Source organism: Coregonus lavaretus, assembly GCF_964263955.1.
Source record: "Coregonus lavaretus genome assembly, chromosome: 21".
NCBI lineage: Eukaryota > Metazoa > Chordata > Actinopteri > Salmoniformes > Salmonidae > Coregonus > Coregonus lavaretus.
The window spans coordinates 44944262-44961010 of record NC_140008.1 but is presented as its reverse complement, the minus strand read 5'-3'; the positions used below and the strand labels follow the sequence as shown (position 1 = coordinate 44961010).

General features: G+C 44.2%; 1 protein-coding gene across 1 annotated transcript in view; it reads right to left on the bottom strand.

Moving 5' to 3' along the window:
• Nucleotides 1–2377: 2377 nt before the first annotated feature.
• Nucleotides 2378–16749, bottom strand: part of LOC311149286 (DENN domain-containing protein 1B-like) — a 161105-nt gene continuing 146733 nt past the window's right edge. The window contains exons 20-22 of the mRNA XM_084186414.1: nt 8482–8555; nt 7693–7915; nt 2378–7510 (exon numbers count right to left, since the gene is read on the bottom strand). Coding sequence (XP_084042540.1) covers nt 6566–7510; nt 7693–7915; nt 8482–8555 — 1242 coding nt within the window. The 3' untranslated portion in view covers nt 2378–6565. The remainder of the gene's footprint in view (nt 7511–7692; nt 7916–8481; nt 8556–16749) is intronic.

Sequence of the window (16749 nt, the reverse complement as noted above, 5' to 3'; positions counted from 1 at the left end):
AACTGTCTGACCAACTAAAGCAGGGTGTCAAACTCATTCCATGGAGGGCCTAGTGTCTGTGGTTTTGGTATTTTCCTTTCAATTAAAACCTAGACAACCAGGTGAGGGGAGTTCCTTACTAATTAGTGACCTTAATTCATAAATCAAGTACAAGGGAGGAGTGAAAACCCGCAGACACTCGGCCCTCCGTGGAACGAGTTTGACACATCTGACCTCAGGGAATGTAATCAGCAGCTCCATGAGCACCCAATGGCCTTGGAGAAGAGCCAAATTGCTCAGGAGGAACTCAGTTCCTCCCTACAGGCTGAACGCAGCAGCTATTATAGTCTGGCTATGGAGTGCCAGAACACAGTCACAGAGCTACAGGAGATGAAGGCCAAACACCAGGCACTAGAACCTGACCACCAAGAGCTCCTCTTTGAGTTCCACACCTTGTCAGCCAAACACCAGGAGCTGATCGCAAAGATCCAACACCTCCAGATCAAGCTCCAGACTATGGCTAGTGACCACTTGGATCTCCAGTCTGAGCTCAAGACCATGGAGAGGGAGCATAAAAGCCTCCTATCTCAACTTCAGGCCTCACTGAAAGAGAAATGCTCCAGCTTGAAGTTTCAGCTTCAAGTGACCCAATTAGAATCCCAGCTCACAGTGAAGCAGAACAGGAGCACAAAGCTCCAGAGCGACTTTGCAGCAGAAGCTAGTAGAGGAACGGCACTAGCTAGATGCAGAGCTTCAGAAGACCAAAGCAAACTGCACAGAGGAGGTGGCTGTGGCCAAGGAGATGGCAGAGTCAGAAAAAACAACAACTCTAAGACCAATTGAGGGACTGGAACCAGCAGCTGCATGAGCAAACTCTGGCCTTAGAGAGGAGCAAGATTGCTCAGGAGGAGCTCAGTTCCTCACTAGATGCTGAACGCTCTGAGAGTCTGGTTATGACGAACCAGACCACGGTCAAAGAGCTTGGAGACCTGAAGGCCAAGCACCAGGGACTCATATCCGAGTTCTACACCTTGTCAGCCGAACACCAGGAGCTGATCGCAAAGATCCAAGACCTCCAGATCAAGCTCCAGACTACCGCTAGTGAGCACATAGCTGAGTCAGAAAAACTATCACACCAGTTGAGGGACTTGAACCAGCAACTTCATGAGCAAACTCTTGCCTTGGAAATAAGCAAGAATGCTCAGCAGGAGATCAGTTCCTCACTGAATGCTGAACGCAGACGCTCTGAGTCTGGCTATGGGAAGCCAGGCCACAGCCACAGGAGTTGAAGGCTAAGCACCAGGTGCTGGAGGGTGACCACCAATACCTCCTCTCTAAACACCACAGCATTGAGGTTTCACTCACCGAGCAGCATAAGCTGCTAGAGGAGCACAACCAGCTAGCTGCAGAGCTACAGGAGGCCAGAGCTGTCTGCACAGAGCTAGAGGGAATTGAAGGCCAAGCACCAAGCGCTGGAGGCTGAGTGTAAGAGCCTCCTATTTCAAGTTCAAACCTCAGGGAAGAATCAGCTCAAGTTCCAGCTGAGAGCTAACAAAACAATATCAAAGCTCAAAGAGGAATAGACCAGGAGTATGAAGCTCTAGAGCGACCTTAGCGCTGCCCCCACCAAGCAGCATATCCTAAAGGAGGAGTATGAGAGTCTGGTTTCCAGGCACCAGACTCTGCTCATGGAGAAGGACAAAGAGTCCCATAGTGACATCAATGCCCTCCTGGCAGCTCAATGCAGCCACTCTAACCGGATGGCCAAGGAGACGAAAGTGATGGTCAGGAAGCTTTTGCACATGAATACCCAGCTGCGCAACAGCCTCCACACTGAGACATCAACGTGTCTCACCCTGAGCTATCAAATCAAGGCCTTTATGGAGACACTCCAAGTGCAGCATCAGAGTACTGGGCACCAGAGTATATTGCCAAAGCACAGAAAGCTCCGCTCTGATCACCGCTCTCTCATAGACAAACACCAGAAGCTGTTATCGGACCACCACACCGTGAAGTTAAAGCTCCAGGAGCTCCATTGTGTCCTGCAGCTGGAGCCCAAGGAGCACTGCACTGTGGCCGCCGCAGCCACTGAAGACTCCGTAGTGACTTGGATAGTGGGGATGGCAATGCGCGCCCTGTTGAGGAACCTCAAGGAGAAGAGGGCATTAGAGAGAAGTCAGCAGATTGACACCTCCAGATCTGATTATCCCTCCCACTCCCAGCATACAGAGGCATAACTGTGTAGTTTATATGCATGTCTACAGCTTCTAAATGTCTGATTTTGAGGTGAAGAATCTACTTTATTAATTAAAGGAGAGTATAATTGCACTGTCCTTTTGTTTGTGTTTTTTTTTTTCTATTGAGAGATAGAATTGAAGAAAATAAGGACAATGTTGCATTAACATGAATATCATTTATTTTTAAGTTCACAGTGCATACAGTTGTACCATTCCGTCGATAGCACATTAGATTGACCTATACGTTATTTAAGACAACAGTTTTTCTCGGCATTGAGAACATGCAAGTAAGTGTGCACGCACTAGACTTCAGTAGGTTGCATACAGCATATTCAAATAATTACAGTACCATGTCTAGGGACCAGTGGAAAAAGTGAATGAATGAACATGGACTGTGTCAACAGTCTCAGTATTGTCACTGCAGTGAATGAAAGGTTAAAAAGACAAGTGCTATGCCTCTGTTAGTTCCTGACAATCAGTGGTTTTGATCTTTTATATCACATGAGTTATTAGGAAAAAGGGAAATGCAATCGTAGCATTTAGAAAAGAGAATAGAAGCGGTTAGCTTTCATCCTATTTTCTTCTGCATCTGTCAGTAAGCTGTGAGACAGTAAACAGACATTCAGTCATACAAATACCAGCTTTTCTGTACACATACTCAGCCTCAAAGGGTTCCTAGCTGACTATTGCAAGTGGTAGTAAGACATCGCTCAAGTAAAACATCACAATCCATCGCAGTTAATACAGTAGTCATGTAGTACATGAGAAATACATTCAGTTTGAAACGAAAAGAGCTAATAATAAGGTATTTCAACACCAAGTTGGCTAAACAAAGTGTGGAGATTGGACAATAGTACCGTACCTGACGCTATCTTTTTTCTTTTGAGCTGATTAACTTAAAACACAAATTAAATTAGCAGAACATGGCCAATACACACAGATATTTTGAACCAGGGGAATAGAATACAGTGATGTACTACTGTACATGCACAACACAAACTGAAAAAAGGAAGTTAAATTCATATGTATGCAGTTTCTGCCACCAATCTCATGAATTGAAATGATGTAAAATGCTACGCGAGTGGCTGGATGGCAAATGGTTTGAGTTAACACATTTTTAAATTCTACAAAAATTCCTCTTTTCCCCAAAAAAAGTATATAACAACATTCAAATCTTAGGTGTTTGTTCTATCAATCATTTACAATATATTATTATACCAGTTATATATTCTTCTTGTAAAATATACTTAAAACACAAAAAATACATGAGAAAATAATGAAAATAATATTTGATCTAAAAGTAATCTTAAAATATAACTACATACAACAAAGCATAACAAGATCCTTCTCCATAGTGAGTTCAGTCTGAAAGATCATTGAAATATCAGCACAGAGAGGAAAAAATAACACATACAGTTAAGCTTTATTACAAAAATGTAAAAACAGAAATAATCAAACAGAAATTAAGTCTATTCTAGTGGATCTAGGTTGAACAACGTCTCATAGGTGAACGAACTGACCAACATACATTTAAAGCTGTAATCAACCATGTCCGTTTGCGATATTACAACAACAAATAAGTTACTGCAAACAGCAAACACATTTTTTCCCCCTCGGACATCATTGCACGTGCGATAGACGAGCACAATATGTACTGCAATAATTTTTTTACCATGCTGCGCGACACTCCTCAGCTCAGAAACCAGTGGCGCTGTTTCCCCCTAATTCGGATTCCATCTTTAAGGACATGGTTTATTCTCAGTGCCTCCCCACTCTGACTGGACCAGTGGTTCTCTATGTCTCTTTTGCATATACAGACTATATCAATTAAAATGTTGAGCGGACGACTCTTTAAGAGACATTAGCCACCCGATTTCTCCCTAAATACCTTGTGTTGACCATACTAAGCGGTACTCATAAAGGCCAAATTACAGAGGATCTATGGATCCACAAATATGATTATCAATGACCTGATCTTTATAGTGGTAACCTCAAATTCTATATAGACAGCGTTCCATCTTCAAAACTGCCCAAATAAATAGCAAAATAGAAGGGGTGAACATAAATTCTACATGGGTCCTTTCAAATCCAAATTAATAGCTGAAGTGAGGGCTTCTCAGAACCACGGAGAACGCTTTACGATCGTTACCACAGCCCAACGCTCAGGAGGGGGCGAGGGCTACCGTTAAACCGTCACACTCAATGGCATGCAACATAAATCACTAGAGTAAACAGGCTAGACTCATCATCAACATAACATAACCACAAACAAGCACTGGAAAATACTTTATTCTGTCTGTGTGTCCTACAGTGGTACAATAGTGAGCGGCCACCATCTCTGGACATTCGGCCACCATCTCTGGACATTCGGCCACCATCTCTGGACATTACCCAAAGGGCTGCTTGCATTCTCTCCATGGGAGATTCTTATCAAATCACTTCGGACGTCCGTCCATACTCTCTGAGGAGAGCCACATTGCTTCGTTACTCTTCTACAATCATCTCAGGCCTTCCAGTCAAACACAGTGTGGTAGCATCACCTCAGAGTATGGGACAAAGCATTTCATTTGGTGTGTGCACATAGCAGAGATTTCAAGTTGTGAAATCACAGTCCTCCTAAAGCACTCACAGTGTTTTCCAATGACTTACCCCCATACCAGTGGGCCGTCAGTGTTTTCTGTTAATTAGCGGTTACATTTACAGCTAATGTAAGCTCTAGTGTTATTGTGTTTCCATCAGGAGTGTGACGCTAAAGACTTGTGGCGAGCAGAATCAACAACCTCTGCATCATTCAAGACTGTTTCTTTGTGAGAAGGTGTTAAAGTTTACAGTTAGCCACTGTTATGTAAACGCAGGCTGAAAACTACCCAGGGCCTTGCCTTGGCTGCAAGTTAGAGCAGGTCCGCCGGAACCATGGCCCATTGAGACACGGGTGCCGGCCCGCGTAGATGGAAACAGAAAAGTCTGAGCCTTTTGGGTAAAACACTTGGGTAAATCCTCAGAGAGCGGAAGAGAGTATGTGAGGGTAGGAGGATGGACAGAGATTTGATTTGATTTGATTGTGTGAGATGGTGAGGATGGAAGGGTGAATGAAGGAGAGAGATGGACAGGACGCGAGAGAGGGAGAGAGATGAAGAGAGAGAGACAGACAGACAAAGAGAAGGTGAGATGGGTGCCATGAATGGGCTTGTCTATTCATTCATATCAGCGGTATTTACGCAACTCCTTTTTCTCCTAACAGACGGGAGTATCCTGAGAAACAACCAAACACTTGAGAAAAATACATCTCTAAATAGATAAACCTCTGGAATCAAACTAAATAGAGCATCTCTCTGAGTGCAACATATATTAAACTATCTTTAATATCTCTAAGCGCAGTGAGAAAGCTGGCTGTTTTCAACATTCATGTGATAGTGGATCTAAGCAGATCAACTGCTTCCAGAGTAACAGTTACATACAGTTTATACATTTTAAGACTGAACAGTACCAAAAGCAAAGCACACCTCCATTTAAGGCAGGGATGGGCAACTTTGATAGGGGTGGGGGCCAAAAAAAACTGTACTCATTATGAGGGGCTGAAGTGGCTAGTGGGTCCATACCCCCCCACCAATTTGAAGTTTTAAAGTTCATTTCCTGCAATTCTACACATTTTGCCATGGGCAGAGAGAAGATTTTGCAATTTTATAACTCATTTCATGCAATTCTACTCATTTTGCCATGGGGCAGAGAGAACAATTAGAAGTTTTACAGCTAATTTCCTGAAATTCTACACATTTTGCCATAGGGTGGAGGCAAATGTTAACAGTTTTTAATATGATAACTGATGATCAATGGGCCCGACCCCGGTCGGTAATTCAACCATGCTTACTCCAAGTTTAGGTAGCTGGCTGCTAGACTAACTTACCAATCTAAAACATTTTAGCTGACATGGGCTAATTGAGTGACTGCTGATGCACAATCAAATTTCAAAATTGCATCTTGTGCATTCTATTATTCTAACTCTCAACAGTAAGTTGAGACCCTGACTGAGTTCCTAAAAAAGTGTTCTATTTTTTGTGAAATTGGTCCTCGGGCCTACAAAAGGTGGCCCACGGGCCGCCAGTTGCCAATCCCTGGTTTAAGGCATTGTGTTATGAAACTGTACAGTGGAAGAGTTACCAAGGTCATGGGGGTTTACTTTGTGTCTTTACAATACTTTCAGATCGAAGGAAAACTGAATTTGTTCTCTGTTAAAACACACTGATCTTTTAGTACAACATTTCCACTCAGTGGTTAAGGTTAGGATTTGGGGAGGGCAGTCTGATTCTTAAGGGCAACTTCTACCTCAAGCACCCTTTCCCCTGTCCGTCTCAGGACTTGTCAGTGGCTTTGCTGTGGCTGTGGTTGTCGGCATAGGTATTATTATGTGTGTTGGTGTTGCACTGGACCTGGGACAGCTGTAGGTTGGTCTGGAAGGCTGAGCTGAGGTGACACATGGACTCTATCTCCTCTAGAAGGCCTTTCTCCTGGACCTCTGCCCCAGAGACACTGCCCTGTTCCTTCCCCAACCCCAGCCCTAGGCCCTGGCCCTCTCCCTGTCCCCCCTCCTCTGGCTTCTCTCTCTCCCAGGGGACCAGCACAGAGGGCTGCCCGGACTTCACCCCCTGCCTCTCTTTGTCCTGACTGCCCTGCCCCTGGAGGGCCTGGTCCTGGTACTGCCTCACCGTCTCCTTGGACAGCACATTCCGCCGCAGGATGCTGGACGTGGTCTGGGGTTTGGACTCAGACTCAGTCTGGGGGTCTGTGGAGGCTCTAACGCGGGTCAGCGGTGGGGTGTGTGGAGGGGTGTGTGTTGCCGGTGGAGGATTGTGTGTGGAGGCATGGGTTGGTGCAGGACAGCAGCTGGAAGAAGGGTGGTGGTCTCCCAGGTGTGGTGATGGAGGTGTGGGGAGCGAAGGCTCCTCTGGTTGGGGCTGAGAGAGACAGATCGGGGGCTTGGCATGAAGGCCCTGGAGCTTGGGCTGGGTCTTGGTATGAGGGGCCTGGATCTTGGGCAGGAGATTGGGGACCTGGTTGTCCTTGGCTGGGGCTGCAGCTGTGGCTGGTGGAGAGGCTGTCGAGGGGTTTTGCTTTGGCCTCTTGAGACTGCTCTTGCTAGGCTGTCTACGAGGGGAGGGGGGCAGGTGCTTCCCGTGGAGGGCACTGTCGTCCTGCCAGCTTCCTCCCTGTTCCCCTCCCCCACCTACTCCCCCCACCCTGCTGCCACTGGTACACAGCTGGGGAAGATTACTCTCACTGGGGGGGTTGGACTTGTTCTAGAATACAGACACATATACACACACACAGTGGTTTAGACATTTTTTATGTTTTCTTTAACCAGTGCCTCAGTCAATATTGTCCATATGCAAAGATATTGTCCATGACGTTCAGACTCTATATCCTGTATGTATCTGGGGTTATGTGAGTGTGGTTTAGATGTTACAGATGTTTATCTTACCGGAGTCTTATAGTTGATGTCGTCCATAGATCTGAAGAAGTCCAGGCTCTTGGCAGCGCTGAGTTTGCCGTGCTCTGTGCTGGTGGTGCTCAGAGAGTCAAGGATCTCCTCTAATAGGTTCATCTGTCCCGTGTGGGAGGAGTCTGTGTCCAGCTCCAGCGAATAGGAGTCGTCACTGTCCTCAGTGTAGGACGGCATCTCCCCACTGTCCTCAGACGAGATCCTCAAGTCGAGCAAATTAAATTAGCAAAATAAATTCAGCAAATCAACGAACACAAAATAAAATAACAAAAAATTCAGTAAATAAATGTATAAATAAGCCAGCAAATAAACTCAGCAAATCAATTATAATTTCATGAATAATAATCTGTCCAAGAGGCTATAATCACAATGCAATAAATCTACTGTGGGGTCCTTACTGTAGGACTAAACCACTGGAGGGCAGCATTGATATGAGTATGAAGAGGAGGAAGAGGAAGAGAGGGAACCTGTTAGAAGAACTGTCTATACCATAATAACTAGTGGAGGACAGGACAGGGAGAGGATTTTTCCAAATAACTGAACAAACAACTTTCATGAAAGAGGAAACTACCACGGAACCAACTTAAATAATTTTATTGCATTGTTATTGTATTGTGATGTTTGCTCTTGGCCAGGGCTCCCTAGTAAAATTGATAGCTGTCTCAATGAGACTCACCTGAAAGGATAGATAAATAAATGTCACAGATCATACATATTCAAACAATACTGGCAGATTATTGGTATCATCATATATTATCAGACTCTTACTTGCTGGCAGTGTCAAGTTCATCGTCATCGATGGCAAAGTCAGGACATCCCATGGGAGACTTGGCATAATAATGCTGAAACACACAGAGACAATGAGATCTACAGGTTCCTCAAGGCAAATGACCATCACATCTGACCATGACAACATAATCACTCTTTATGATAGTGGTGTGCTGTGTTTGTGTTGGCAACATGGTAGAGTGTCATTCCCACCCCAGTCCAGTCCAGTGCCTGGTACCTCAAGTCCAGTGTGTATATTAAGCCACCTGTGTAACACATTTAACTGTCTGGGGACTTTAAGAATGAACCTTTAAGGCACACTGCCTCCCCCTCCTCCCTCTCTCCTCCCCCAAAAGAGCTCAGCTCAGCCCAAGGCCTGCTATTAAATATACAGACGTGTAGTCTTTTTACTTTAACTCTCTCTCTGCCCATCTAATTCACAACTTCGTATCGCGCACACACTGTATAACGCTCTCTCTTTCTCTCTCCCACTATCTCTCTCATACACTCTAGTCTCTACCGCCCTCTCTGACTCTCACTTTCTCTCTTTCTTTCCTGTACCCAGGCAGCTTCTAAAGTATACTATCAAAGCCTGTCACTTTCACATCCCCTAGAGGGCAACCATGACCCATCACCAAGAGAGAGAACGAGAGAGAGAGAGAGAGAGAGAGAGAGAGAGGACAGGTCGGATGTAAATGATTGAGGGAGAGAAAGAGGAAAAGGGAGACCAATAACCCCTGGAAACTGAGAGGAGAGGGGGGAAACATTAGGGCATTGCAACAACCCGGTCTTGATTAGCTCACACAAGTGCCAGCCAGACAGGCGGAATGTAACGTGTCGCTGGGCGCTGCTCATTTAGGGTACACACACACACCTTACAAAAACGCGCGCGCACACACACACACACACACACAGAAAGGGTTAACCGCCGCCTTCGCCATAAAAGCTAACGGAGGAGAAATGTGTGCAGCGGCCACTTAGTCCTCTTAGCCATTGGGCTAAACAGGAACACATGTGGTGTGGCGCTGATTGCCCGGCTCAGGCTGCTCTCTGTCTCTGGTAGCTAGGAGCTATAATAATAAAGACCATTACAGAGTGGCTCAGGCCTCCCATCCCCCCAAAAAACACTTTAATGGATTCCTGTGTCAGGGCCGTAAATCAGCACTGTGATGCCATGTACACACGCGCACGGGCGTTCATACACACACATATCAAATCATTCACACAGACGTGCACACACACGGCTGTAAATCTGGGCCGAGGCCGGCATGACAGTTAGGGAGATTGGAGATGCACCTGCGAGAGGGTGGGTGCTTGGGCGCGCACACACACACAGGTCATGGTCCTTGCTGCTATTTAGCCTGTTCATTTGTGCACTTATGCATGTTTAGGGAAGCAGGGCCTCTCGGTGTGTCTAGGTGTTTATTAAAACAAGGTGAACCCTCAAACACAACAAACCATACCCAGGGCATAGAGCTCAGCCCATATCATAACCACACCCAGCTCAGCCTGCCCACCCCCTTTCCTATGGTCATAATTATATCCATGCTAGACAACCTACACCTACATACTGTTGGAAGAAAACAAAAAGACATGCATACACACTTTCCATTTATGAAACACATACTGATTGAACATGGAAGTCATCCAGAGTTGTAATTATTACAGTGGCAGTAGCATGTATTTTGGTGAAACATTAAAGCCAAGGTAACCCAGAGACAACCATGCTAGAGGAAGTCTGGGTGAAACAACATCCCCTTCACTTCTCATGACAGACTGATATAAAACTGAGAGGTGAAAATGGAAAAGTGATTCTCTCCCTCTCTTTCTCGTTCTCTGTCTCCATCTCTTCCCCCTCTCTCATTCCCTCAGCCTCCATCTCTGCCTCTCATTCTCTCGGTCTTCATCTCTCTCATGACAGATGACTGTTATTTTTCTCTTACAGTGAGTCTGCTGCAGTGAACGAGAAGAGGAGAAAGAAGGAGAGAGAGAGGGAGAGTGCCACGCCAGGAAAAGATGCAGCAATTGAAGTCTAATAATGAAAATGAAAAGGTCCAGGCTATTTCACGGAATCTGGGCAAAACCACCAGTTTGGAGGACGGGGGAAAAAAGCCTCTAATTTGTTTAAAAGCACACTAACTCACTAAACACACTGTTATGTGGTTCAATAGGTACTCTGCACGGTAACCTCTGCTGGCATGACAATGGACCTTCTTACTGTCTGTGAACGTTTGTTAGAATAACTTTTTGATCACTAATGTGATATACACATGTTGAGTTATTTCCTACAGTGGCCACATGTTTTGTCATTGTCAATACCGCTGCAGCTACACATATTTTGTGGCAACAAATGATTATTTACAGTAAGATGACAGCTATTTTTTACTATGAATAATTTACTGAGGCAATTCTTGTTAAATAAAACCTGCATATTCCAGCCAGTCATGCTGTAAGTTAGGAGAGTTTCAATATGGCCAATATTGCCAAGTCATCTTCTAAGCTAACCGTCAAGCTTTCGCTTTCCAACTGGAATGAGCCAAGATATGAAATCTATTTAAAGGAGCCCTCATGGCAGTGGCTCTATTAATCCTTCATATGCCATACAATAACTCTATATTTTACTCCCCTTGTTATGAGGGGAAAATAGTAATCACTGTCCATTTTAGTAGAAATATATGAAGAAATAAACTTTTTTTCCTCTTTCAGTCTCTCGTCTGCATGACCAGTTATGTGAAGCGAGCATACCAACGACAGAGCGCTCGATACATTAAGTACCAGCTTTACATTATACATTTCATATGGTGTTTCTGAGTGGCCACTGATCTCACAGCTTGGCAGGGTATGTGAGATATGCCAAACAAACCTCACGGAGAGGGGGGGGGAGGGGGGAAATGAAAAGAGAGAGAGAGAAAGAGGAGGGATAGAGAGAGAGGGAGATAGAGAGAGGGGAGAGGGAGATAGAGAGGGGGGAGAGACACACAGAGACAGGGGGAGAGAGCGAAAGAGAGGGAGCCAGAAGCATGGCCAAGTCTGTCTTTCTGTTAGACATAAAACTACAGACGGTGTTTGAGGCAGGATCCACTGCCTGCCTGCCTGTCCAACTGGCTGCCTCTGAAAGCACACACTTTTAACAAACCAGCTAAATGAAAAGGATTCTGCCCATTTTGCAAAAATAAAAAAGCAGTCCTATAAAATCACCAAGCGTGTCTGTGGACATATTCAGTAATTTAAAGCTACCAGGAGGTGGCAGTCTAGCTTCAGCCAAGAATCTCAGGCCAGACTACAAATAACCACCTAAACACACACAGCCTACACACACACCCACACACAACCTGACAAGCTCCAATCTCCACATCATCTCCATGCAGATGTGTGCAGTTTCTCCCCATTAGAACGGAAGCACAAAAACAAACCGTCCACACTAGCCAACCCCCCCCACACACTCTCTCTCTCTCCCTCTCCCCACCCCCCCCATGCTAGCATTTCTTCAGTCTATGGTAGAGTAGTGTCAGCGTCACACTGCTGAGCCCTGCCACAAGCCTGCTGTCACTATGCATACCACCGTCTCGCTCTCACACAGCTAACGTACTGCTGCATTCGCTAAAACACACACACACACACACACACACACGAGGTGAGCAATCACTCCCTAAACATAGAGAAGCAAGACAATAGGTTTGTGTTAGTTAGTATTTCACACAAAGAGAACATTCTATGTGTGTGCAAATCAAAGAATACTTCAAACGTACTTTAATGGACATGCTCTTTTAGTGACACTTGAATGAGTTGAACCAAAAATGTTAATTTCATAATTACACTGCTCTAATTTAAAATATCTAATATTAGAAGAAACTCCAAAGATGAACCTGATCATTAATTCATTTGATTTCAAGGACAGATACAGAGATTGCTGTTAAATACTGCATGGTGATAAAAGGTATGAGAAGTTCAGATGTCTGTATCACTCAGAGAGCTGAGCGTGTGTTTGTGTGTCTGTGTGTACGTGAGTGAGGTGTGTGTGAGAGGTTTGTGTTTGTGTGTGTGAGGGCAAAGTGTGTATGAATTATACACTTGATAAATGGTCTGTAATATCTCTTTAATATGCAGAGATGGAGAGGAGCAGAGAGGTAGCCCTGGCCTACATTGGGCCTGGTACAGGGGATACGGTAGAGATCAAATCAAATCAAATTGTGTTTGTCACATGCGCCGAATACAACAGGTGTAGACCTTTTTTTTTCTTTTTTTTTAACCTTTATTTAACCAGCTCCCTGAAAGCGGCAACTCTAGCCTTTAGCTCAGTGCAGATGTTGCCTGTAATCCATGGCTTCTGGTTGGGATATGTACGTACGGTCACTGTGGGGACGACGTTGTCGATGCACTTATTGATGAAGCCGGTGACTGAGGTGGTATACTCCTCAATGCCATTGGATGAATCCCGGAACATAGTCCAGTCTGTGCTAGCAAAACAGTCCTGTAGCGTAGCAGCCGTGTCACTGGTACTTTACATTTACATTTACATTTTAGTCATTTAGCAGACGCTCTTAACCAGAGCGACTTACAGGAGCAATTAGGGTTAAGTGCCTTGCTCAAGGGCACATTAACGTCATTTAGCAGACGCTCTTAGCCAGAGCGACTCACAAATTGGTGCGTTCACCCTATAGCCAGTGGGATAACCACTTTACAAAGTGGTTATGGATTTGCAGAACAAAGTACTTCCTGCTTTAGTCTTTGGTTGTAAGCAGGAATCAGGAGGATAGAATTATGGTCACATTTTCCAAGGGAGAGGGAGAGCTTTGTACGTGTCTCTGTGTGTGGAGTAAAGGTGGTGTAGAGTTTTGTTTTCTCTGGTTGCACATGTGACATGCTGGTAGAAATGAGGTAAAACTGATTTAAGTTTGCCTGCATTAACGTCCCCGGCCACTAGGAGCGCCGCCTCTGGATGAGCATTTTCTTTTTTGCTTATGGCCTTATACAGCTCGTTGAGTGCGGTCTTAGTGCCAGCATCGGTTTGTGGTGGTAAATAGACGGCTATGAAAAATATAGATGAAAACTCTCTTGGTAGATAGAGTGGTCTACAGTTTATCATGAGGTACTCTACCTCAGGCGAGCAATACCTCGAGACAACCTTAATATTAGACATTGCGCACCATCTGTTATTGACAAATAGACACACACCACCACCCCTCTTCTTACCGGACGTAGCTGTTCTGTCCTGCCGATGCACGGAAAACCCAGCCAACTGTATATTATCTGTGTTGTCGTTCAGCCACGACTCAGTGAAACATAAGATATTACAGTTTTTAATGTCCCGTTGGTAGGATAGTCTCGAACTGAGCTCATCCAGTTTATTCTCCAGTGATTGGATGTTGGCTAATAGAACGGATGGTACAGGCGGGTTACCCACTCGCCGACAAATTCTCACAAGGCCCCCTGATCTCCACCCCCTGTATTTTCTTATTTTCTTCATGCGTATGACAGGGATTCGGGCCTTGTCTGGGAGCAACATTATATCCTTCGCGTCCGACTAATTAAAGAAACAATATTAGTCTAGCTCGAGGTGAGTAATCGCTGTTCTGATATCCAGAAGCTCTTTTCGGTCACAAGAGACGGTAACATCAACATTATGTACAAAATAAGTTGCAAACAATGCGAAAAAACACACAAAATAGCACAGTTGGTTAGCTGTATAACGGCAGCCATCCCCTACGGCGCCATTCTTAAATCAGTTGCTCATTCTTAAATAGGAGTGCTCAGGGACACTTGATGTAAAGTGTGCATAAATGCTTTGGGGATTTAAACTTGCAAGCTTTTGGGCAGAAGTGCATTAATGTTTCTGCAGTGCCACCAGGTACATCTTTATCTTTATTACCAAGAACAGATAGGGTTTGGGGTTGAGGCAAAGTGTATTGTTAAGGATGGGGTATATGAGTTGGGTACAGGGCAGAGGGCTCGGGTATGGGGCTGGGTCATATGCAGGTCGCAGGAATGAAGAGGTAGTCTTGGCCAATGGGGCTTCATCGGGCTACATTGAGGGGTACAGGGTATGAGGATTGGGGTATAGGAGTTGGTCCGGGTACGAGTTTGATTGAGCAATTTATCTTAAAACAGGAAGAGCTGCCTAACACACACACACACGCCACAGAGAGACCAGTGCTCTGGGACATGCCATCCAGCATGTCTCTGCACCAGGAGTCCCTGGGGTCCCGTTACTGTGGCCATGAACAGAGCTCAGTGGCGTGCGTGTGTGTTGCAGAGACCCCAGTAAAGAACCTCTAATTGGTAGTGGTTGAGCCGTCACACCTTCTCTTTTTTTGTGTTAATCAGCCTCATCAAGCACACAGGATATAACACTGGTCATTACAGGACAGAAACCCATGGCCGTGGCCACCGTTTGGGACTCACATTGTCAGTGTTTCCCCTTGGTTTGTGTCTGTAGGTGGGATCCCAACATTTTAAAAATCGAACTGCAATAGAGCAGGCATGGGAAACATGATAATGATTGATGTGGATTTGCAGAACAGCTTGACCAGCTAGTCTTGCTGGACCACCATACACACACAGGGGTGAGGGTGATATGTGTAACCATATATTTTTGGGGCATATCAGGAATGGTTCTTTACTGCTGTGAGGGTTGTGAAGAACCATCCTGTTCTTTCCCTCTCCACAATGGTTTCCTTTTATGCCATGAAATACTACACTGTTAAAAAGTTCCTATAATTTTACGGTACCCTACAGGCTACTGGTTGCAGTGAAAGTCAGGTAAACAACAACAAGCTACTGAATTTTTACAGCTGAATTAAGGTGTTATTGCTGTAAAAAGCAGGTTACTTGAGATTATACCTCACTTTGAACTCACAACCTCTTGGTTGTAAATGACCTGAATTTCCTGCTACGCCACCACGTCTGTGGGCATGAGAGAGATTGGCCACAGATTTAAATGGCAAGAATACATTCCTGCACTTTGCTAAATATTCCCCAAGTCAATAATTGTCAGATTATCTGACAACACCAACATAGAAATAGCAGTGCTCAGGGACACTTAACGTAAAGTGTGCATAAACGCTTTGGTGATTTAAACTTGCAAGCTTTTGGGCAGTAGTGCATTAATATTTCAGCAGTGCCACCAGGTACGTCTTTATTACCAAGAACATAAATTATATCCACACTCTCTCAAAATTAGGGTATGGTTAGGATACAGTGTTGTTCCCCGAGATACAAAAAGGTCAAATGTAAACATAAGGTACCTTCAGAGGTACACATAGGAACTCACATGGTACTGGTTGGTTCCTTTTAGGGTACATAATCTAGTATAATGGTAAATCTTTCTATCCAATATTTTGAATATAAATATCAAAGCAATTTGAAATGTAGGTAGGGGTTCATTAGCATATTTGGGGGTGTGATCTAATATATGTGTATTTGTGCCAACCGTTAGTGGAAATGTTGTACCAGTTTAAGTGGTTGATGGTTATGTTGCCAAATATTGAGAACCATGTTTTATTTTTTATTTTTGAGGGGGTAGATCAGCTTAAATATTGCAGATAGCTTGTAGCTTCCATTAATGTAATTGTCTGCATCATTTCCAGTGGGTAAATATATATTTATATATATATTTTCCATTATTATTTTCCCCTAACCCTACCACCCATCCCCTAATTAGAGTAAACTAATGAACAACAACACTTAGGCTTCTACTTCCAGCTTATACATACTATAAACATTTTACGGACAGTGTATTTTACAATAGTTATCCTATATGTTTGTTTTTAGTCCCATCATTCAGCTACCCTCAACCCCTCCCATCTATCTCTGAACACCATCCAGTTTTGATTTCTATTTGCCATATATTTTTCAACTGTGCTGTATCACAAAAGTCATGAACCTTTCTATTCTCATAGTTTCTACAGATTGTAAATTAAAGATATAAATTTTTCTTAAAGTATTATATTATTATTGATCGAATGACTATGACTTTTCAAATCACCCAGCAGTGCTAATTGAAGTGTTAGCTCCAGGTAATTGTTGCAATTCTTCAGCCATTCCTGAACCTGCGACCAAAAACAAGCTACATATGGACAATAGCAAAACAAATGATCTCTTCGCAGCAAAATCTGCAGAGCTGGGAAGGTTGTATCCCCCATGTATCTAACATTCTATTGGTTGCAAGAATTGTGTATAATAATATAAATAGAAAAATTCTACGTTTTGAATCCGGCGTCATTTTGTGTATGAGTTCATAAACCATGTGCCATGGAATCGGTATATCGA